We start from the raw sequence: 24,094 nt of genomic DNA, 5'->3' as shown, positions 1-24,094 counted from the left end.
GGTTGGCTCCTGGCGTTTTGGTGCTGTCCTTGTCGCCCGTGAAGCTGGTGGCTGCTGGTTTTTAAGCAGTTGTAGATGCTGGTCTCCACTGGTGGCGACTGGGAAAGTCACGAAGTCTTTATTTCTGTTGCTCTGTTTTAAGGTGTGTGGGATGCCCCTCGGAATCAGCATCGGCACGGCCTTTGCGCTCGATGTCGGTTTTGAGTCAAAATTCTCTGAATCGCTGTTTGTGAAGTCTCAGAATCCCCCTGGTTAGGCTGAAGCATCCTGGGCTGTGTTATGTGCAGTGTTTCAGGGTGATGTGCTGGAGCAGCTCATGATTCTGGCTTTTAGGCTTTTAAAAGAGCTGAGGGACGCTCCAGTTTTTCAGGGTTTCGTTTATATTTTGCGCTTTGTAGGAGCCAGGTCGAGGCAGTGAGGAGAGGAAGCAGAGTTTATGCAGGGGCTGAAAATTTGTGTCCTGGCATGGGATGAGGAGGTGGAACAGAGAAGCCTTGGCAAGGGCAGGGGCTGAGGAGCTCCAGGAAGGCTGTGAGGGCTGTTACGACTTGGCTTTGCAGGAGGATGAGGAGGATGTGGGGCTGAGGACTGTTCCCACTGCAGGAGAGGGTGGGTGGAAGAGGGAGCCCGGGGAGATGGGAAGGGGCAGGAGCTGCGGGGTCGAGCGAGAGGTTCTGCACCCAGGGCTGCAGCTGAGTGCCCAGAGCTGGGAGTCAGCTCCCACTTAGCAGAGATGCACCTGCAAAACGGATTGTTCTTCCCCATCCCCTCCTCCTCCCCATAGTTAATTAGACCGTTTTCTGAGATTTTCACTGGCACTTCTGTAGGTGTGGGAGCTGAGGTCGTACGCATCTGCATTAGCTTTGAGTCTCGAGTCTGGAAAGCTTAGCGTAATGCTGCTTATTTTTAGCTAGAATTATTCTTAAAGCTCCACGAAAAGACAAAATTTTTTTTGTTAATTTATGAGTGAGAAATCCAGGGATGCTTCTTCACCTTCGCGTTTTAGTACAATTTTCTTCTCGAGTGGCAGCAACACTTTTTATTTTGCCCTGGGAACCGTTTTTTTTGAACGGTTCCTCACTTTTAATAAAATCGGAGTACAAAATGTGAGCCATCTTGATGGTTGGTAAGTGGTCTAGCGAGGTATATTTGTAGCTTTGTCCATTGCGTTACAATATTAGAGTATTCCTAGTGGCTTACACTCATCAGTTTTTGGCCAACGTTTTTGTTTCCAAATTCTGCAGTTCAGATGTTAAAGAGTACTGGATAGTCCCAACTTAAATTTTTTTTGAAGAGCTGCACTTGGTCATTGAAAATGGGAAGTCTAAGGTACTGGATTTATTCTGTTTCTGGTGAACTTTTGAAAGTTAAGTTAGTTTTTAAAATGGCTATTTTTGGTGTCCTCATAATCTTTGTGTGGACTTTATATTCTGTTACAGAGATTTTTAGAAGTGGCTTATGTATAACTGTTAAACGTTATCAGGAAAACCGTGTTCCTGCTTGGTGTGAAAGGGTTTTCAGCACTGTGCAGCTGTTTCCACTATTTCCTAGAAAGGTTTTCTTAGTAGGCAAAATGTTTCGTGGGGCCAACGAAATGAAAAAGCTTTGCTGCTGAAACTTTAGCTGTGTCTTGTACGCAGCGGAAGTCTCTGAAATGTAAAGCTGTCAAATCAGGAAAGGATTTAAATGCGGAGGCATTTCTCACTAGCTCTCACCAAAAGCAAGTGGCACGAATGTCAGGTATTTTTATCCACACGTATGTGCTTTTCATTGGGGCTAATCTTCATATATGTCTGTGCACCTTTGATTGCAGAGGAGGAAGTTTATAATCTTACAAACCTAGTTGTAATGCATCAAAGGAGCATCCGATTTCACATTTTAATAATTCCTGTCTTAGATAATGGTTTGGGTGTTTGCCTTGAAGCAAGGAAATAAGTAGCGGAGGGTTACTCTTTCCTATGTTTGATATCCATCCAGAAAATACATTTCTTGGTATACGACCCAAGTAGTTTGTTTAAAGGGATACTTGAAGCAGGCGAGAGCGTGGAAGGTAACAGTCTCTCAGGTAAGCTAAAAAAAAAATCCAGCCAAGTCAACGCCAACTTAACGTGGCTTTCCAGCACTTCTAATCAGGAGCTTAACGCCCGTAATCTCGGAACAGAGCCACCGCTGTGAGAGGTGGCGGCGCTTCGCGGTTGGCTTGGTAGAGAAGGAGCTTCGGGGAGTCGTGGTCTCCTTTCGATGGGCGATTGGGGGTTTTTTTTCCCCCCCTGTCAGCGGGGAGGCGCGGGCAGGGCGGGTGCTGAGCCCTCCTCTCTCCCCAGCCAACCTTCCTGGTGGAACTGTCCAGAGTGCTGGCAAACCCCGGCAACAGCCAAGTTGCCCGCGTGGCAGCCGGCTTGCAGATCAAGAACTCCCTGACCTCCAAGGACCCCGACATCAAGGCCCAGTACCAACAGAGATGGCTCGCCATCGACGCCAACGCCCGCAGAGAAGTCAAGAACTACGTAAGTTTTGTGACTTTTGGTTCTCCGCCGGTTGTTTTCTCCTTGGGGGGCCATGAGCGATGAATGTCTTGACCATCCTTTTTCCACCTGAGGAGGCTTCTGTTGGCTGGCTGCTGCCTTTCATGAGACAGGCAACGTCATCTGTGCTTGCTTGGGTGCTTTGTTGATTGTGGCATGCTTAATCTGGAGAATTATTAGGGTAAAGAGCCACACAGACATGAGGCTGCTACTTTTAAACTCGCACCTGTAAATACTTTTATAAGGAGCCTCTGAGTAGTCTGGCGCAACTGCGGGAGCTAACAGGCTTGGCTTCCCCACTGAGTGATGGCAGCTGGGTTGGCGTTTGCTTTTTCTTACACTTGAACAGCTTCCTCACCTGTTTTACAATCCACGTTAACATCCTTGAAGCATAATCGATGTCGGAACACACATGTTTACGTGAGGCCTAGCAGATTCTAGGAGTAGAACATGGTCAAAATTTGCAAGTTCCAAACAGGAAAATACATTCTTCAATTTTTCCCACAGATGGGGGAATTTCCTGAGGATTCCTGTGCTCTTTGATAGTTAAAATTCAGGACTTGCAGTGGCGGAACTGGTGGCTTAGTGGGTTTTTGCTAATGGGAACAAAGGTGTGCTTGGATACACGCAGGGTTATGTAATTGGTGTGAGTTGGCCTATACGCTTTATATAACATTTTTGTATTACTGGAGCCTGTATAGAGCAGAAAAAGGTTGGGCAAGTGACGAGGCTACAACTTAGTCTTTTATTTATGTTGATGATGGCTACAAGGGAACTAACACTGTTAACAGGAGCTGTCGGATTGTTGCCTGCTGCAGCTAAATAAACCAGTTTATTACTGTTTTCTGTCAAGTAACATTCGAAATACAGAATTTGTTGAGTGGATATATGGAAAATGAGTATGTATAACTGGACATGCAGAAATAAATGCGTGTCCCTCCATTATTTTTTTTTTAAGAAATGTTGCTGATGTATACAAAAAAAAAATAATTCTTCTCATTGATTGCAATTAAAATGAAAGACAATTATTCAGTCCTATTCAGACTGTCTTGGCATAAACAGTCCAGTATTTGGGGGGGGGGGGAATTTTTAAACCACAATTTGTTCAGCTTTTGCAATTTTGCTTTATAATACAAGCAGGGAGGAATTGTTCAGTGAGTCATTGTTGCGCGTTACGGCGCGTGGCATTGTGTACGGGATTTAAAGGATGTGGTAGAAGTGTGTGTAATCACACAGCTGTATCTCACTTCCTGAAAGGGGCAGCCGTGGCCGAATTCGTTTCAAACATTATTTGTCCGTGGTCACGGCCTCGTTTGCAGTGGGAGAAAGCAGCATGAGCAGACTGCTTTATTGGTCGGGGGGGTGTTTGGGGTGACACCGAGCGAAGGCTTCGGTGGGAAGGCAGCGCCCGTCGCTTCGGTCCCCAACATCCAACCCCATCACCTGCTCGTCTCTCCCGCAGGTTTTGCAGACGTTGGGTACAGAAACATACAGGCCCAGCTCAGCCTCTCAGTGCGTGGCCGGCATCGCCTGCGCGGAGATCCCCATGAACCAGTGGCCCGAACTCATTCCCCAGTTGGTAGCGAACGTTACGAATCAGCACAGTACAGAGCACATGAAAGAGTCGACGTTGGAGGCCATCGGATACATCTGTCAGGATATCGTGAGTGGATTCTAAGTGCCATTTCACTGGGCCTTCCAGTACCTGAAGGGTGCCTACGAGAAGGCTGGGGAGGGACTTTTTACAAGGGATTGTAATGATAGGATGAGGGATAATGGGTGGAAGTTGAGGGAGAGGAGGTTTAGACTAAATAGAAGGAAGAAATTTTTTACTGGTGAGGCACTGGAACGGGTTGCCCGAGGAGGCTGTGGATGCTCCATCCCTGGAAGTGTTCAGAGCCAGGTTGGATGGAGCCTTGAGCAACCTCATCTAGTGGGAGGTGCCCCTGCCGTAGCAGGGGGGTTGGAACTAGATGATCTTTGAGGTCCCTTCCAACCCAAACCATTCTCTGATTGATTCTCTGATTCATTCTAAGTATTATCACAAATATGCTTTAAGTACTATTTTAAATTATGAGTGTATTTTAAGTATATTTTAAGCGCTGGCCCAGCCTCTCCCCAGCTCCTCGTCTCTTCCAGCCTTTCTTTTCTCACACCTGTACCTAGCAGGCTGTAGTGCTTCCTCGTGTCTGTCTTTTAATACTTGTCTGGAGGATGTCTCTGCTGGCAGAGCGCTGGGCAGTAAACACACAAGGACGGTGTCTGGAAGGACTGACCTGCTTTCGCAGCACAAATCCAGGTCATCTTTCATAAGGTGCAGATTGAAGTCTGTCGCTGCTGAGGGGTTCTGTTCTACAACTTCAGCTGAGCGTCCAGTTGGGTCAGGTCTTCACGGATGAGAAGAGTTTGATTCCTTTCTGTGTTGGGGCAACCTGACAACTACCTTCATCTTGCATGAGGAGTCCCTTTATTCTTAATTTAGGAAATTTTTTTTGATGCGCAGGCAAGAATACTTATCTCTTAGAGGTGCCTTCTGCAAAAGGTCTCCCAGTTTTATCAGCGTAGTTTGCAGTATCACAATGTGTTGCGTTGAGTATATGATGCAAATTGCTTGCGGAAGCCCTTTGTCCTGTCTGACCTACCACTGAAAAACAAAATTACCTGCTGCTTTTTAGGTGCCACTGCATGCCTTGGAGAATGTCCCTGTGGCATATTGCTGGTTGAACCTTGATGTAGTTGAACCTCAGGGGTTGGGGGTGGGACTGGTGCTGTTTAACATCTTTGCTGGGGACATGGACAGTGGGATTGAGGCACCCTCAGCGAGTTCACTGACAGCACCGAGCTGTGTGGTGTGGGGGACATGCTGGAGGGAAGGGATGTCACCCAGAGGGACCTGGACAAGCTGGAGAGGTGGGCCCATGTGAACCTCCTGTGGTTCAAAGCCAAGGGCAAGGTCCTGCCCGTGGGTCGGGCCAATCCCCAGCACAAACCCAGGCTGGGTGAGGAGGGGATTGAGAGCAGCCCCCAGGAGAAGGATTTGGGGGGGTTGGAGGGTGAAAAACTGCCTGTGAGGAAACAACATGCACTGGCAGCTCAGAAAGCCACCTGTGTGCTGGGCTGCACCCAGAGCAGGGTGGGCACAGGGCCAGGGGGGGATTCTCCCCCTCTGCTCTGCTCTGTGAGACCCCCCTGCATTGCTGGGTCCAGCTCTGGGGGCACCAACAGCAGAAGGACACGGACCTGCTTGAGCGGGGCCAGAGGAGCCACGGAGATGCTGGGGGGGCTGGAGCCCCCCCTGTGAGGACAGGCTGGGAGAGTTGGGGGGTTCAGCTGGAGAAGGCTTTGGGGAGACCTTAGAGCGGCCCCCCAGGGCTGAAAGGGGCTGCAGGAACGGGGGGAGGGACTCGTCATCAGGGGGGTAGGGGTGGGATGAGGGGTGACGGTTTTAAACTGACAGAGGGGAGATTTAGATGAGATCTAAGGCAGAAATTCTTCCCCGTGAGGGGGGTGAGGCCCTGGCACAGGCTGCCCAGAGAAGCTGTGGCTGCCCCCTCCCCGGGAGGGTTCAAGGTCAGGTTGGACAGGGCTTTGGGCAACCTGGGCTAGTGGAAGGTGGCCCTGCCCGGGGCAGGGGGTGGGACTGGGTGATCTTTAAGGACCCTTCCCACCCAAACCATTCTATGGTTGTGTGATAGTGAGGTAGGAGGAGAAATCTCTTTGGTGCTTCCATTAGGCTGCAGGGGATTGGCTTCACTGGGGAGGTTGGTCACTTCATGAAGCATCAATGAAATAAAAGAGGAAATCTGTATCTGTACGGGGGGTGCTCCGGGGCAGGCGTTGGTTGGTACAAGTCTGTGCAAGGCTTGAGTGTGTGTTTCTTTGGGTGTTAGGAATCATTGGCCTCTGGATTTTTGGATGCCCTGGCTTGCTGGTTGGGTGTTCTGTAACCAACGTCCCTCTTAGAGTTTTGTAGCTTGCCAGTCACATTGTGACACAGTTTGTGACCGTAGTTTGGGAATCGACTGCTGGAAGTCTTGATTGCTTAAGTTACTCACCCTTTCTACTGGTCCAGACGATGTATTTTTGCCCTATGTCTAAAAAAGATTGGCAACTTTACCAATAAAATTCTCAACCACAGCTGCTGGCGTAGACCTTCGCCCAGTATCTAAAGGAACTGGAAATCAGTCAGTGTTTTTTAACTTGCTAATTGAACGAAGTCAAGTAGTCTGAAGCTTGTTGGCCTGTTATTTGAAACAGTGGGGTTTATTTGGCGTTTATGACTCGAATATCTGGAGTGTTGGTGCTCTGTTTGGTGCTCTCCTTTCTGTGCCAGAAGCCGTAAAGACATAACGGTGTATCAATTCCTTGTACTTGTGTTCTGGTCCTCCCGGTGAACAAAGGGCTTCTTGGCCTTCGTGTCTTAAAACTTGTGGATTTCAGGACCAAATCTTTACTTTGAAATACGGAGGAAGCTGTTCAAGTGGCAAATAACTCTTAACAACGCTTCTTGTAGGATCCAGAGCAGCTTCAGGACAAATCCAATGAGATCCTGACGGCCATCATCCAGGGAATGAGAAAGGAAGAGCCCAGCAACAATGTGAAGCTAGCAGCTACTAATGCACTCCTGAACTCTTTGGAATTCACCAAAGCAAACTTTGACAAAGAGGTGAGGGGACAACAATTCTTGGCCTAAAATGCAAGGGCTGAATCCACGGTCTGTGATGAGAAATCATGCACCACGCTGAGTTTTGATGCATAATTACGTTGCAACTGAGACTTGGATTCATTTCTGTAAATCCGGTATGTTCTCATTGTGATGCAGAAGTACTGTGGAAATCTGCAGAGATTTGTCAATGGAAAGGAAGCATCGTTGGGTTTTTTTTTTTCGTTTTTTTTTTTTTAGATAAATTTGAACTGACCTTAGAGTTTTTAGCCTGTTAGATGCTCTGCTTCCTAATCAAACTCTGCTCTGTAATGCTGCTGTAAGAGTACGAGCTTGGATCAGCACTTTCTTTCAAGTGGTGTGGCAGCAATCCAGATTTAACTTTGCCTCTGAAAATTGTTGGGGGAGGAAGGTCTGTAAGAGTCTTCAGAATAGGGGCCTCGGAATGGGAGTCTTTTCAGAACAGAGAAATCTATTGATTTTCCTTCCTGGATTAAGTCTGTCCTCTAGGTCTCTACCAGGGACAATGTGAGGGGAGGATGGAATTAATATTGAAGGTTTTTTAATGAGAACTTGCCCCAGTCAACTATTCAGTGGATGTTGATGGGGATCAACTAGAGACCATCAGGATTTGAGGTGGGAAGTGCATGATCCTTCTGGGCTGTATTTCTGTTGGGCTGCAGTGCTGTAAACAGCCTGGGCATAAGTCTGTGCCTTCCTACTAAAATGCAAGTATCCAGGAACTGCCCCTCAAGAAATTTGTCCCAGCCGAGCTCTGAGGTTTCTTGAAGCAATCGCTGAAATCCTTCAGGAAATAGCAGGATTTTTTTTTATTCCCTACCCCAAAAACGTAGTGTCTTTGAGTTCTGCTGAATCCTTCTGTTTTGGACAGCCTCTTAAGTGCTTTTTAAAATGGAAGCTTGGGATTCCCATTTTGGGGAAGAAATGGTTTAAAATACTGCTGTGAATGGCAGCTTGTACTGTCGCTGGACCTTTAGAAGCGCTGTATGGGCGATAGGACTGGTCTAGACTTAAAAATCCATCCTAGAAAGGTTTGCAAAGACTTTAATGCTTTTGTAAGGCAGTTCTAATGATCTTTTATTTCTTCTTCTAGTCTGAAAGGCACTTTATTATGCAAGTAGTCTGTGAAGCAACGCAGTGTCCAGATACAAGGGTGAGTGAAATTAAATGCTTGGTTTGCCTTTGCACTTTTCTGGAGAAGTTAGCTACAACCTCTAGTATCGACGAACCCTTGAAAAGTGTTGCATGAGATAAACAGTGTTGTTAAATTATTGGTGCACATGCAAATACTCCAGCAAAATTAGTTTTAGACTCCTAAGTATTATTTTTATACTTAAAGAATTAGTAAACTACTAAGAGGATTTAAGCTGCTGCTTGTCAAAGACTGGTTTAGGTGTGGAAACTAAATCAGCAGAAAGGCTGGGTGGTTAATCTGTGGTAGGGTATAGCTGTGCTTGGGTTTCAGAGCACTTGGGTAGTCACATCTTGATCCGTTTTCTGCTCCGACAGGTACGAGTGGCTGCCTTACAGAATTTGGTGAAGATTATGTCCCTTTATTATCAGTATATGGAGACATACATGGGTCCTGCGCTGTTTGCTGTGAGTACTCAGTTCTCATATCTACTTGCCTGATCTTCCTGTACGACTTTATCCTAATCCAAGAGGAAAAGTTTTCTTGCCTTCCTCATTTGTTTTCCTTTCTTTGGCCGTGACTGCACGCTGTGAATCCCTCTCCTAGCAAAATCCTTAAAACCAATGTTAGACTTTGAGACTCCCAGTGCAGAGTGCTCCCCTTGCTCTGCAGCGCCCCGGGGTGCTGACAGCTGATAAACTTCCAAACGAGGAGGTGATTTTCAAGAAGAGTAACTCTAGAGCGTGGCAGCTGATTTCAGACAATCCTGAATCTCGTAGCAGCTGGCTGAAGGTTGGGGCACGTATTTCAGGAGAAACGACCGGCTGAAACATCCTCTTTTCTTTCATGTTTTTAAAGATAACTATTGAAGCAATGAAAAGTGACATAGATGAGGTGGCTCTACAGGGAATAGAGTTCTGGTCAAACGTCTGCGACGAGGAGATGGACCTGGCCATAGAGGCCTCTGAGGTGAGCTCGCCGGCGACCGCCCGTGATCACCGCTTCGGGAAGTTACAGAACTCATATCTTTAAACCACGTGTGGAAATCCTCCTGTTCTCCCAGGGGGGGGATAGTGTAGGAGAGCCTGTCCGAGCCCCGCGTGTGGCAGCTGTGGGCCCGTGGTGGGATGTTACACAGCTCTGGTGCCACGGGATGCGTGTCTGTGACGAGCTGAGACTGGAGGCTGCGTGAAGCCCACGGGGGTGGCTGACTCGGGGTGTTAGGTGCTGCAGACCTCAGCACGGGGCTGTGGCACCCAGATAAGCTCGTGGCTGTCTCAGCTGTGTTTAATTTATTCCAATGTTGAAGGTAAATGCGAAGCTTGTAGCTGAGGGTGCGCAGGGGCTGCTCTTGGAAATTCCCTTTAATAATCAGTTGGGTTATTTTATAGGTTCTGTAGCCTAAGGTGAATTTCTTAGTGTAGCTTGAATATAACCCCTTTTTCTTACTAGATTAGATCAGGATGAACTGCCTTTTTTAAGTGAGAAAAATAGTTTTAATTCCAGCCTGGCTGGAATTAAAACTACTTGAGATAAAGATTCTCTGATAGGTTTGAGAACACGCTGTGACATACAAGTGCTGGTTTTCCGCAAATGGTACGTGACAGTTACCTGATTAATTTTTAGCCTTCAGAAGTCAGCTCAAGCTACTCCTGTGAACTAAAATGCGCATTAAGCGTGTACGCTAGGCACGGTATAATGCCAGAAAATTCTGAGTATCATGAAAATCTTTGAGCTGCTGCTTTAAGACAGCATCTTGAGTTGCTGAGAAACAGGTTGAGAGCATTTCTTGACTTACCTGCTGTCTTGGAGGCCTAGAGGGTTCTGTTAGCTGATGTGTAAGGTTTTTGGGGTCTATTACAGGTGTGAGGGGCTTAGTCCTACCCCCAGTACTCAAAAAAGATTGATCGCATTCTGTAGAATACATTATTTATGAGTTAAGTATAAAATTACGGCATGAAATAAAAGCAATCGTTATCCCTTACAACGGATGGGGCTGGAGATGAATTTGGGGTATTGTTCTGCATGCAGATGTTGTTTGCATAAATTAGCTGTAGAGATCAATAGTAGCTTAAACTTTGAAGGGCTCCAGATGAATCATATCCATCTTTAAAAGTAGCTAAATATATATTTATGTTGAATGCCCAAAGCAAGGACAACAAGGATAAAAGCATTTAGGTTTAGTTTATACACTAAAGACCTTTTGCTGCTTCTGCTTGGGGTCACTTGTTAATTATGCATAACTGCAAACTGAAAATATTTATATTTGTACCATGCGAGGAGGGGCTCTCTGTGTGTATGGAATGGCACATTGAACTTGCTTATTGAATATTTAACTGGGCCTGGTTCAGGGTGTCCTTGAGGTTCTTGTGTGTTATGGTAACTTAAGGTTTGTGTTGGGAAGGAGAGGAAAGCGTGAAGAGAAAAAAAAAAAGAAGTTTTATCTCCTGAAGTTCATCATTCAGACCTCATGCCTACATAGCCACCGAGAATCATTTTGCAACTTTTTTTTTTTTTTCTAGGCAGCAGAGCAAGGAAGGCCTCCAGAGCACACTAGCAAATTTTATGCAAAGGGAGCACTACAATATTTGGTCCCGATTCTAACACAAACGTTAACAAAACAGGTGAGTTGCAGAGTCCCTGCTGGGTGTTGAAAAGGACGTGCTGTGCCTCTCTTCAGAGCGTGGGACAGTGCTGCTGGTTGTCCGCAGTGGTCGTGGCTCCCTCGCATGGGTGACTTCATATACGCTTGGTCCCAAAGGTGCTCTTGGGTCCCCTCGGGTGGTTTTTAGGGGTGCTCTTGTTGGGAGCCCCTGTGGTGGCAGTCCTTGGTCTGTGATGAGACATCATGCACCACTCTGACTGGATGATGCATCCTTTTGTAGGGCTGAGACTGTCGGGCTGCCTGCAGTGTCATTTTTATGCTGAATTCTGTTACCGTGTGCTTGTATTTCTGGTTTCTGAAGAGGTTTTGATAGTTACCTCTATTCCTAAGGAATTGCTTGTGAAATTAAAACCAATCTAGAGTCTCTGCATCGTTAGAGATCCGATTTCTGGAATTCTTGAGCTTTACTTTTTCAACTGTGAAGTCCATGTTTATTTAGTACCTATTAAGCACTTCACAGGGATTTGTTTGGACTGTGTTTCACAGCCTAATCAAAATTAATGGAATCACTTGCTACAGCAGGTCTAATTATAAAATAAAACTGTTAATTAAGCCGTACAGGACGGAGTTCATTTGGCTTACTGCAATGCACTGGGAAAATGCCTGGTGCTTTTAACAAATCCGGGGAATTGTTTCCCTGTTAGGTTTGTGTCGCTGTCCGCTTGGATGCGGAGAGTTTTTAAATTGCAGGAGGTTTCTAAAGTGCTTGTTAAAATGGGAAAGATAAAACAGATAAGAGAATCACAGGTATAGAGCTTCAAAGGGGTTTGGTGAGTGGCTGAGCTAAGAGTCGGGGGGGGAAGAAGCTATTTAACTGGTGCAGCGGGGCCACTCCGCCAGGCGATGGCACGGATCAAAGGAACAAAATCTCAACCTAGATGAGAGAGAAGCAGTTTGGAAGATGTATGAGGCTACCGTAGGTGCGTCAGGAAAGAGCTGGCAGCCTTACACCGGGATGGAAAGGTACAGATGATGCAAGTAACGCAGGTTGCCTCTCTGTCAGAGGTGCAACTCGTACTTCCAGACCTGAATTAATTTCTAAATGTAAGACCTGGTAGTAATGCAGTGCTGCTTGCAGTAGATCCAACAGGATGCCCCTGCCTGTGGTAAGGGATGTTTTCCCCCAGGCTGACCAGGGGTGCTGTTCTCCTCTTAGGATGAAAACGATGATGATGATGACTGGAACCCCTGCAAAGCAGCAGGCGTCTGCCTCATGCTCCTGGCGACCTGCTGTGAAGATGACATTGTTCCTCATGTGCTGCCCTTTATTAAAGAACACATTAAAAATCCAGACTGGCGATACAGAGATGCAGCGGTGATGGCTTTTGGGTGTATTTTGGAAGGACCAGAGCCTAACCAGCTCAAACCACTAGTCATACAGGTAAGATTCGTTGTGTTTTTCTTGGAGCAAAAACTTTCTCATTTATTTGGAGGATGATGCCTGCTTTGCACATTGTTCTTAATCTGAGGAAAAGCAAAAGGATGACTCCTTTTAGTCACGTTTTTGTGAGATTTGTTGGGCCCAGGGCAGGTTACATAGCTCTGATTCACGGGGATGTGCAGAGCTTCAGAATACCTGATTCCAGATGCTTCAGTCTTACCCCCTGGGAAATAACTTTATGAATCTTAAAATGTGAGAACACTGGTCGAACTGGATCTAGACTGTCCTTCCCTCTCCAATCTGTCATGAACTCGTAGAGAATACATCAACGGTGGCACATCCGTATTTCCATATGTTGCATATTGATCACATCTTTCTCCTGATTGCAATTATGTTCTAGGCCATGCCAACTTTAATAGAACTAATGAAGGACCCCAGTGTTGTGGTTCGAGACACCACGGCTTGGACCGTGGGCAGGATCTGTGAGATGCTCCCTGAAGCTGCCATCAATGACATTTACCTCGCTCCGCTGCTGCAGTGTCTGATGGAGGGGCTGAGCGCCGAGCCCAGAGTGGCCTCCAACGTGTGCTGGGTAAGGCAGACCCTTTGCTGGGGGACGTGATGAGTTTTGGTCAGCAAGGGGGATGCAGCTCATGTTCAGACGTGTATATGCACGCGTATGGATTTACACTCGCACTTAAATGGATTTCAGGGGTGACTCGTGGCTCGGTCATCCAGCACGCGCAACTGTTAACTGTTATCTCAAGTCTGTTTTGTGGCTCTGGTAGGAAAGGATAAAGGAAGGAATAGATTTTAAGGACAAAAATGCTGACAAGCACTGAGTTTAGAAGTTGCTTTTGGTTTGAAAAGGCTGTGGGAACTGTCCTTGATAACAACTCTGATAGCTGTTTTGAAAAGGTGTGCTGGGATTTTGCTGCTTTTTTACTGGGCGCAGCTGTATTGCTGCCTTAATCTTCCAGGAGAGACAAAATACCTTGTTTCCCATTACCTAAGGCCACTTCCACGGTGGTTCTAGAGCTAAATTGAGGAGCAGTACATTTTTTTGTTCACTCAGAGCTGCAGTCCCTTGGGTGTTGATTTGCTACCTTCAGTTGTAGCATCGTCTTGACACACGTCTACTACCAAGTAGCATATCGGATCTTTCACTATAAAGAGGATGTGTCCCTTAATGCCTTTTAAGAGAGCTGCTCAATGAGAATTGAGCTAGAGATGAGTATTTGCATGTCAAAACAAGTTGTAGAAATGACAGAATTTGTTCTCTTAGTATTCCAGAGGTTTGAAGACATCTAGTCAGCACGGAAGCTTTTCCCCAGTACGTTGATCCTGGCAAAAGTCCATGTAGCTGTGGCTTTTGTCTGCTGCAGATGATGACTACCATACGTTTTTAGATTGAAATGAAAATCAGGAGGCTTTCAACTCTTCTAATCCACCTGTCTCTCAGAGCAGTTAAAATTACTCTGCAGTGGGAGATTTGAGCAGTCTGCAGCCTTGTCTAAACCAGGATTTTAACTGGTGGTGATGATGATGGATAGTGGGTAGAATCTGTTAACGCCCTGAGAGATTCAAGCAATTTGCTTTTATTCAGTGTGATTTTTCGACAGGTACCAGTTGCTGAGACCAGTAACACGGTGCAGACGTTTGACTGCAGACAGTGTCACTGCCTGGGGTGTTCGTGTTGGGTTTTAAGTCTTTCAGATTTTCAGCACTGTTGTACCAAATTTTGGTGCAGTAAAAATCAGCTGTTCGTGAAGGGAGCTGTTAATCTCGTATATTTGGGGTGGTTTATTTTGTTTTTTTTGTTATTAGAATGGAAACTGTTGGAATATATGTTTCTGGACTTGTGAGGATAAACTCATTTGAGTAATAGTAATGGTGGTTCTGTGTTTCAGGCCTTCTCTAGTCTTGCTGAAGCTGCCTATGAAGCTGCAGATGTAGCTGATGATCAGGAAGAACCAGCAACCTACTGCTTATCCTCTTCGTTTGAGCTAATAGTTCAGAAACTTCTGGAGACCGCAGATAGGTAACACTAAACCAGCTGGTTTAAGCTCTACAAAGATGCTTTTCGTGTTACTTCAGGCTGTTGGTCCTCTTCCTCTTGCAGCTTAGATCTGAATGGTGTTTTTTTCAGAACCAGGCTTTTTTGGTATCACATGGAATATAGAATGCTAATCCCCAGGAAGAAAGCTATTCACACAGAATAATTTCTCAGCATTTTGTCCGTATCTGCTTTTAGTAAGTCTGGGGTTTCCTCCAAGAGTGCCTCTTCCATGTTTTACTTTGAAGTCCCCGAGCAGAGTTGAAGACTGTGCACATCTTTGTACAGTATTCAAGGTTGGCTACAAGGCCACTGAATAATTAGGATTGCAGCAAGACGTAATTAGAAATCTGTGTGTATCGTACAGTTAATTTTACTCTGATTGTTTAATGCTGTGGTTGTTGCTGTGGTGTTACATCCATTTACATTAGCACCAGATACTCCCAGAAGAGCTGAGGACCTAGTTAGGCTAGATACTGTCCTTTTCCCAACTAACTTGAAATATAAATAGACGAGGCAAAATATTTTTCTCAGTTCTGCAGATGCAAAAATAAAGGTAATGCTGAATGCCTTGAAGGTCGCATAAATCTTTGACAGCTCAGAGTTCAATCCTTGGATCAGTTCAATCGTCAGTTGAAGCCTTTTGCTGCAGGACTGCTTCTTCTTAAACAGTGTCCCTGTCTGAACAGTTCAAAGTCGAAACTCTTCCTGTCTTAATTTACATCCAACCAGAAGCGTAGTGTCTAGCTCAAGGCTCTGAAGCCCATCAGTCATCTCAGCATAGATCTCAGCTGTCTTTATTTCCAATTTAACACCCTCACCAACATCTCGAGGTGTCAGGGGTAGTAATGTATGCTGCTCACCTCTCGAGACCATCCCTTCCCAGGCAGGGTAACAGCACACTGGAAGATGTGGGTTTGAGACTTTTTCTGCTCCTGGACTTGCTGCCAGTGACTGCAGATATTGGAAGTCATTATTAATAGCAAATGAAAAAAAAAAAAAAAAACACGTTCTAAAAGTGGCTTCACAAATTTCATTTACTTTCAAGTCTTGGAATACAGGAATGCAAGTGTTTCTGCTTGTCACAACACTAAAATTTAGCTGTTGCTGATTTACTAAAAAAAAAAAAAGTCTGTTTCTAGGCAAGCCTGAGCACTGGAAGCTGCAAATATATTCCTTCTGTTACAGGCCTGATGGACACCAGAATAACTTGAGGAGTTCTGCGTATGAATCTCTGATGGAAATAGTGAAAAACAGTGCCAAGGACTGTTACCCTGCTGTCCAGAAGACAACCCTGGTCATCATGGAACGACTTCAGCAAGTGCTGCAGATGGAGGTAGGTAAACCTGAGGTTTAAACCCCTGTTCCCCCGTCAGGGTTTAAGGAGACTCAGTAGGTGTGATGATGCTGTTGTGCTGTGGCTTCATCTGGTGTAGAAAACTTGAGTTTGGTTGCTGACTGTGTATGTTACGTTATAACGCTTTTATCTATCTACCAAAAAAATATCAAGCTGCTGAGCTGTACCTCTCGTCAGAAATTTGACGAAATAAATATTTAAAATTGAATCTCTGCAGCTCGTAGTGCTGTCAAAATCTGCTGGATTTGCGTGGACTGCGATGCAGGCTTTTCACATGTGGGGGTTTGTTTTTCAGTCTCATATCCAGAGCACTTCCGACAGAATCCAGTTCAATGATCTTCAGTCTCTCCTTTGTGCTACTCTACAGGTAAGTTCCCGTCTCCTGCGTTGCGCTTATGGAAAAAAAGGGGATTTTAGAGACGGTTCTGTGCACCCCAGGATGTGGATTTGGTTCCGTTTATGAGATCTGAATGAGGAAATTGGATCTTGTGTCCCAGCTGACATGTGGGAGGTGATACAAGGTTCAGAAGGCTTCAGTAGAGTACAACTTATAAAATTTAGGGCAGTATGAATAAAGAACACTGTATGTAGCGAGTTAAATATTGTATTTGCTTTCAGATTGGCTGTTATGTTTGCTACAGGCTGAATAGTCACTTTGGTTGGCACAGGGAAAAAAAAAAAAACATAACGGCTTTAATTTGTTCATCTGCCTCTTGTGGTTGGTGTTCTTATTTAAAATGGCACTAATTAAAATGCACTGAGTGTCCTTGAAATTAAACATCTGGTAATGAACAGTCCATGTGACTTGGAGTACTAGTGCATTTCAGTTCCTTGCTTACTCCTACGAAGTCTACTGAAAACAGCCACTTTTTTTTTTTTCCCAAAAAAAAATCTGTTGAGGAGGTTCATCAAACCTTCGGTGGTGTTTGACAGTGCAGCTTCCCTGTTTGTGCTGCAGGAGGGGTGGTCCTGTGCTGTCCTGCCTAGCTTATTAACATTTATAAGGCACCGATTTAAAACTCTTAACAGACATAAATTCCCCGTCAGTGCAACTTGGAAGAAGAAAGGAACGTTTTCTTCAGGAGGTGCAACAGCACTGTGTAACCTGAAATCAAAGCAAAGTATCTACCTCCACTGGGGTTTATTCTGTTGTTGGGTGGTGGTATCCGTTCTCTGCAGTTTGTTTTTCCACTCCGATTAGCCCAAGGAGCCTTTTCCTTGCCCCCAGGTAGCTGCCTGCTTCCCGTTCTCCTAAGCGAGGTTAGGAGGTCTCCTGGGTGTTGTCTCCAGGTTGTTTTGAGAAATCATTAACTTCATCCTTCTCGTTCAAAAGCCCATAGCATCAGCTGTTACCCTAAAAATTGGAGAGTGAAATTAACTCTTCAAAAAATGGGTAGATGGGAATAATCTGTCTTTATGGTGGGCTTTAATGGGGAGGCTTCAGTACCTAGAATCTTCTCCTTTTGGCGCAGTGTGGTCACTGATCTCTTTCAGGACAGCTTTGTTTGCCTGTGGGAAGTGTAGTACAGGTAGAATTCAACTGCTAGTTCCAATTTATAAACATGTGTTTCTTCATTATTGCAAAAATCTGTACCTGAAGTGTTTACAGTAGTTGCAGCAGATACTTAAATACCACTAAGTAAAAATCAGGAGGGAGATTTTTTTTTTTTTTTTTTTCAGGGTTACGTATTCAGATATACTAATTTGTTAGTATGCTTTCTCTCTTCTGGAGATGCTTTCTCTCCTGGAATGCTTTTCTTTCTCTTTTGGAAAATACAATTCTGAACATCCAGCAGAGGAAGAACATTTGTTAGTATTTAAAAGGAACGAGAAAATCAAGACCGATTATTTAACCGGTCAAAGTCAATCTCTTTGGAGTGACTCAGTTTGAAGAATCAGACTGGAAATAATTATTCCCCTCTGCAGGTTAAGGAATCGGTCTTTCTCTTTTCGTAGGTAATGCAAATGGATTTTAAATAAGGCTCCGTCCAAGCTGTGTTCTGTCATTCACATGCTGAAAGCGGCGGTCAGAACGTACAGCAGGAGCAGGTGGAGGTTAAGCTCAGGTGTTTACCTGCGGCGTTTCCTTGGCCCTTCTGCTCCCTGTGACGTGCCGGCTAACACGCAGCACGTGTGTGCTCGCCAGCCCGCTCAGCTTTACGTAAGGCTGCCTCTGCTCTCTCCAGAAATCAGTCCTGCTTTTCAAACACCTCGGTGCTAAACGTGTTCCTGTAAACTTATTTTGCATCGGTTGTATGTTAATTTATTCTCCGTTCATCCTGGGTAGGAGAAGTTGAACTGCCGTTAGCAGTAAGGACATGCTTCTGTCGTAGTTTTAACAACTGGCATTTCTGAAGTTTTAATTCTGTGGTTTAGAAGCAAAGCTTATGCGCAGCCCATACTTGGCAGTAAGAGATTGCAGTCACATTGCTGTGATGGAAAAGGGCTGGTTGGTTTTTTTTTTATATAGGGCCAAATTTGGGCTGCTCACATTTAATGCCAGCTTACAAATGGAAAGCCCAGAGAATAGCCTATGCAGCAGGAAAGGTAAATTCAGCTTGTTCCGTAGCTGGAAAATTGAATGCAGCTAAAATGAATGGGACTTTGCACTTGCACTGACAAAGCATATTTTTGCAGAGACAAAGTTCAAACAGCAGCTTCCTTTTTAGCAGCCCGATGTGGTCACGAGCGTTGGGGATGTAAAGGCACGATCCAGCCTCGCAGAGATGGCAGCAATATTTTTTTTTAATTTTTTTTTTTTCCTCCTTTCCCACCCAGAACGTCCTCCGGAAGGTCCAGCACCAGGATGCTCTGCAGATCTCCGACGTGGTGATGGCATCTCTGCTGAGAATGTTCCAGAGCACGGCGGGCTCGGGGGGCGTGCAGGAGGATGCCTTGATGGCCGTCAGCACCCTGGTAGAAGGTCTGTACTGCACTGCAGAGCCATGTCGTGTTCAGGGGGAAGGCAGAGCTGGGACAGAACTGGTTTGCTTCCTTCTCTTTTTGACTGTATAATGAAAAATATTACTGGTTCCTGGTTTTGCTTGAGGTATGGTTTTGACCACACGTCTCGCCACATCTGTCTGCAAAGCTGAGGCTGGCTGGTTCCGCTAGACTGTGTTTCGTGAATGAATGGTTTGTTTTCTGTTACTAACGTAGCTACAATGCAAATTCTGCTAGAAAAAAGCAAACCCCTAGTGCTACTTTGTACGGTGCCCAGCACAATGGGAACCTGATCTCTTTGTGCTGCTGCAGGACAGATTGAACGTTATCTTAACGATTCATCCTTGCCGCTGCCTGTGACCCGGGGTTGTTTCGTGGTGTTTTGTCAGCGGTGGATTTACAGTCATTGTTCTTGTTTAAAAGAAATCACGGTGGCAAAGATCGGCGTTAGAATGGGTGAAGTAAAATAAAATTTGGGTTGTGACGTTCCAGGCGGTTTGAGCTTCACGGTTCAGGTTTAGGAGGCAGCGTCTGGAGCTCTGGGAACATGCTCTGCTGTCACATGGGTGTGAAAGTTGAGGTGCTGTTGGAATTCTGTCTGTAACATCATTGCCTAACGCTCCTGCCTTACCTCTAATAAAAGCTGTGTGTGGTTTGGAAATGGACCTGGGAGGATTCGTTCATAGAGGGGCTCGTTTTTGCCCCAAGGCTGTTCCCTGGCAGCCTGCGAGGGCCGAGCAGGTGAGGGGACCCATTTCTAGTGGGAGCACGTGGCCTGATGGCTCTGAGAACATGGGGCTCCTCTGAAGTGCAGCAGAATGAGTTCTGGCTTTTTGGAGGAGCCCCTTCCAACACCAGCGTGTTTTGGAGAGCCGGCCTTTGGCAGGAACCCCTCTGACTGCTCTTGGGAAAGTTTAGTGGGATTGTATGCGGAAACTGGGAAGAGAAATGGGCTGAGGGAACTGAGGGGGTTCAGTCTGGAGAAGAGGAGGCTGAGGGGAGACCTCCTGGCCCTCGGCAACTCCCTGCCAGGAGGGGGCAGAGAGGGGGGATGAGTCTCTGGAGCCAAGGCCCCAGCGCCAGGCCCCGAGGGAATGGCCTCAAGCTGCCCAGGGCAGGGTCAGGCTGGCTCTGAGGAAGGATTTCTGTGCAGAAGGGGCTGTTGGGCGTTGGAATGGGCTGCCCAGGGCAGGGGGGAGTCCCCGGGATCCCTGGGGGGGTTGAAGAGTCGGGCTGAGCCAGCGCTGAGGGATCTGGGGGGGTTGGGAAGGGTCAGGGGGAGGGTCATGGTTGGGCTGGAGGAGCTGCAGGGGCTTTTCCAACCGAGGTGTTGCTGTGTGAATGAGAAGGCTGAGTGGGATCATTGCAAACTAACCAGAAAGTGCCAGGGAAAGCCTGTATCCTCTTGGGACAAAGGCCTCTTCACTTTTGGATAGATGGGTCCGCGTGTGTGGTCTCAGTGATGCGAGTGACTTGGAGAAGGCAGGAGTTGGCAGAGAAGAGCAGGAATACTTCACATATTGCTGAAGTAGAAACATACTGGAGAGTGCCCTGCTTGAAGCACACTGCCCTGAAGAGGTGGGGCAGCTGTTTCCAAAAGAAAGAGGTTACAGCTGGTCGGCCAGTAAAGCTGTCTGAAAAGGTGTGGAGTTTTCAGCTGCTGCAAAACAACGTAGCGGTGCCAAACCCTGTCAGGAAGATCTGAACACCCTCTCTGAGCACGGGGAGGGGGGGATCTTGTCTTCGAAGGCCTGCGAGGGATTGAGCACTTTCGAATCTGTTTAGTCCAGACGGACACATTTCACTGACGTTAATTTTTTATGTGATGCCTAGTGGAGAATTAATTTGTTGTGCTTCTGTGGACCACAGAAGTTCTGGGTTTGGGTAGAATATGACTGTGGATTGCTGTTTTGTTGAACTCCAGCAAATACATTGTAGGTTGCGATTTTTTTTTTTTTTTTTTTTTTTTTTTTCCTAACCGGAATATTTTCCATGCACAGTCTTAGGTGGAGAGTTCCTGAAGTACATGGATGCCTTCAAACCATTCCTTGGCATTGGACTGAAGAACTATGCTGAATACCAGGTAGAGGTTAAACCAGGCAGCCCAGTGTTCACAATCCCTAAATTCTCATCTGCTGGCAGATGCTGGGTTCAGCAGGTGTGCATCTGTAAAACACCGCAGCTTCTGTGATGAAACCACAGTTGGAGCCCCATAGACTTTTCTCTAATTACTGGCTGCACGCACAAATTTAGACTCTCTTCTATTTAAATTCAGCAGAATGCCTTTGTTGCCTTGACACCTGTGTTTTCACAGTGGCTGTATATTAGTCGTCCTTGCTGAGGAAAGAGGGCGGTGCTGGCTGTGAATTTCCATTAGAAGGTCAAGTCGTGGTACCCGCCACGGGGCGGATGTTTTAGACCGCCCAGCTCCTGAATTTGGAGTTCAGACAAAGTACTTTGGTCACTTCGTTGCCCTCTGGTTCTCCTGCCCTCCCCCTTGGCAAAGCAAGTTCAGCTCTTTGTGACAGAAATGGTTAACGAAGCAGGGACTCTGCTGCTGTATGAGGGTCGTTATTCTTGGTGGTTTAATGGCAGCAGACTCTCACCACTACTTAGTGCTTTAATAAGCTGAAGCTGTAAGGACAGTGTGGAAGACTGACTCACTGGGTGGGTGTCTTACTTGCTGTTCTATTTGCAGGTTTGTCTGGCTGCAGTGGGCCTGGTTGGTGACTTATGCAGAGCCCTGCAATCCAACATCTTGCCTTTTTGTGATGAGGTTATGCAGCTGCTCTTGGAGAACTTGGGGGTGAGTGTTTACCTTCTCATTAGCCAGTTAGTAACAGTTGGCTTGCACACTGAGAAGAAAGTGGGAGGTGGGAGAAGCAGAAGTGTTAGGCATGCTCTGAAGATCTCATGTTTGACAACTATCTTGCTTACTATTTGAATGGGATCCAAATTTATTGGGGGTAAGGATTTACATTTCAAATAAACATCTTGATTTATTAGCTCCTCCCCTCCCTTGAAAAGAAGCACAACTGAATGTAATGGCGCTGCCATCTCTTCCAGAATGAAAATGTTCATAGGTCTGTGAAGCCTCAGATTCTCTCGGTCTTTGGCGACATCGCCCTTGCCATTGGAGGGGAGTTTAAGAAGTACCTCGACGTTGTCCTGAACACCCTCCAGCAGGCTTCCCAAGCACAGGTTGATAAGGTAAACCAGTGCTCCCCGCACTGAAATCCTAAAGGAGCACGGGCTGCTGAAATCCTAAAGGGTGGGGGCACTGAAATCCCGACGGGCAGGGGCAGTGCTGAAGGTGCTCTCCTGCTGCCTTTCCAGTCTGACTACGACATGGTGGATTACCTGAACGAGCTGAGGGAGGGCTGCCTGGAGGCGTACACTGGCATCATCCAGGGATTGAAAGGAGACCAAGAAAACGTTCATCGTGAGTACTCCCGTCCTGCTGCGGGGCTTCTGTGCCTGATGTGGCGAAGGGAGATGGGAGGAACTCTGCTTGGAGAGGCTGTTTCACGGTTGTTGGCACGACCACGGGTGTATCCTTGTTCGTTCCCTTCCGTGTGGGAGTGAAGGCTCTGCTGCCGTGAGTAGGGACTGGCTGCAGAGCCCTTCGCTGCGCTTCCTCTTCCTCTGGCAGGATTTTTTTTTCCCCTCCCTATCTCAGATTTACTCTTCTGGGCTCAGATTCTGCCTGTTTGGGGCTACACCGGAATCCTTTTTAAAGGACAGACTATTAAACACGAGCTGTGTTTCACCCCGCTATAGTAAATCTGTTTTCTTTCAGCGGATGTGATGCTGGTGCAGCCCAGAGTAGAATTTATTCTGTCTTACATTGACCACATTGCTGGAGACGAGGATCACACTGATGGAGTAGTGGCATGTGCTGCTGGACTGATAGGGTGAGCACCCCGATCCGATTTCAACTGACAGCACACTCGTTAGACAGAAATATTTGTACAACAGCCTTAATATTTGAAACAGCATTTTTATGGCTGTCAGAAGTATTTACCGTCAGTTCTGGGGTTTTGTGGTCTGGTGTTGGATGTTTTAACCCAAGGTGTGAAGTGGTTTATGCAGGTGAGGCCCTTTAACTTGACAGGGGGAAAGGCAGCGGGTGGAAGTGAAAGTTGGAGGCGTGTTACAGAAATTCCAGGTCTGGGAATTTTTCCAGGGATGGTCTGGGCTTAAAACACCCGACCCCCAATTCCCTGTGTATGGAGGAACTCGGGTCAGGGGGTTTTGATCTTTTCTACTGAATTTAGGGAGAGCTGATGGGAACGTCGAGGAGATTGGTCTTTGGACAAGAGATGGAATGTCTCTGGTTAGTCACAATTTTAGAAAACTGTTCAGCTCTCCTCCTGCTGAAATTAGTGACCATATGCAGCATTTTAAAAAGGACATTAGCTGTGAGTCAGATTTCTTTTTGCTAGCGAGAGCTGATCAGAGTGGTACTGGCACATCTGCTTGTGGCACTCAGCCTCAAAGCCTCTCTTTCTTTCTTCAGGGATTTGTGTACAGCTTTTGGGAAAGATGTACTGAAATTAGTAGAAGCTAGACCCATGATACATGAACTGCTAACTGAAGGAAGAAGATCCAAGACGAACAAAACAAAAACCCTCGCTACCTGGGCGACTAAAGAACTGAGAAAACTGAAGAATCAAGCTTGGTAAGGGATCACACCCACCTCCTTTTCATGTTGCATAATTATGAAATTGGCTAAACTCCTGAGCCTCAAAGAGATGCTTGCAAAAAGCCTTGTTCTCTAGAAGGTTGCTTGTCGTTTATTTTTCTGTAAACAAGCCCCATCTGTGGTCTCGTGTATCAGAACAAAGACAGACCCAGAAACACGGTGAATTGTTTGGCTTTCACGAGACACCCAGACGCAGCCCGGAGGGCTTCTGGCCTGGTGAAATTCAGCACCTCTGCTCAGTGGGGGCGATCCTGTGCTGCGCCAGAGGCCGTGTAACCCAAGCTGCTGTCTCCTCCCTCCTCCTCAGAGCTCGGGGAGCATCTGGACGATGCTCTGAGTCGTCTGGTTCAGTTTCAGCAGCCCTGCGAGGAGCAGGGAGTTGGATTTGATCATCTTTATGGGTCCCTTCCAACTTGAGATACTCTGAGCTTGCGATTCCGCGGAAGCACCTTCTAAAAGGTGCTTCATTACCTCTTAGGACAAGAGGGAATGGCCTCAAGCTGCCCAGGGCAGGGTCAGGCTGGCTCTGAGGAAGGATTTCTGTGCAGAAGGGGCTGTTGGGCGTTGGAATGGGCTGCCCAGGGCAGGGGGGAGTCCCCGGGATCCCTGGGGGGGTTGAAGAGTCGGGCTGAGCCAGCGCTGAGGG

General features: G+C 46.5%; 1 protein-coding gene across 1 annotated transcript; it reads left to right on the top strand.

The window, feature by feature from the left end:
* The first annotated feature begins 2,308 nt into the window (after positions 1-2,308).
* KPNB1 (karyopherin subunit beta 1) lies at positions 2,309-23,466 on the top strand. The gene is made up of 19 exons (XM_026867382.1): positions 2,309-2,507; positions 3,988-4,188; positions 7,039-7,191; positions 8,303-8,362; positions 8,719-8,808; positions 9,200-9,310; positions 10,864-10,965; positions 12,163-12,387; positions 12,788-12,979; positions 14,298-14,428; positions 15,632-15,779; positions 16,096-16,167; positions 18,579-18,723; positions 20,744-20,826; positions 21,442-21,549; positions 21,810-21,953; positions 22,080-22,185; positions 22,543-22,657; positions 23,263-23,466. Exons 2-19 carry the CDS (start codon positions 4,072-4,074, stop codon positions 23,426-23,428), a joined length of 2,268 nt encoding a protein of 755 aa, XP_026723183.1. The 5' UTR covers positions 2,309-2,507; positions 3,988-4,071; the 3' UTR covers positions 23,429-23,466.
* The last annotated feature ends 628 nt before the right edge of the window (positions 23,467-24,094 follow it).

Source organism: Athene cunicularia, unplaced genomic scaffold (genome assembly GCF_003259725.1).
Source record: "Athene cunicularia isolate RWA unplaced genomic scaffold, athCun1 SCF_32, whole genome shotgun sequence".
In the NCBI taxonomy this organism is placed as follows: Eukaryota; Metazoa; Chordata; class Aves; order Strigiformes; family Strigidae; genus Athene; species Athene cunicularia.
Note: the sequence above shows the minus strand (reverse complement) of the source record. Positions and strands in the feature narration are given on the sequence as shown.

Excerpts from the sequence above, each read along its gene's own strand:
- KPNB1 (XM_026867382.1), top strand. The coding sequence starts at position 4,072 with ATGAACCAGTGGCCCGAACTCATTCCCCAGTTGGTAGCGAACGTTACG. Across the intron at positions 8,809-9,199 it reads TGGGTCCTGCGCTGTTTGCT|ATAACTATTGAAGCAATGAA; the intron begins GTGAGTACTCAG and ends ATGTTTTTAAAG. Across the intron at positions 18,724-20,743 it reads CGTCAGCACCCTGGTAGAAG|TCTTAGGTGGAGAGTTCCTG; the intron begins GTCTGTACTGCA and ends TTCCATGCACAG.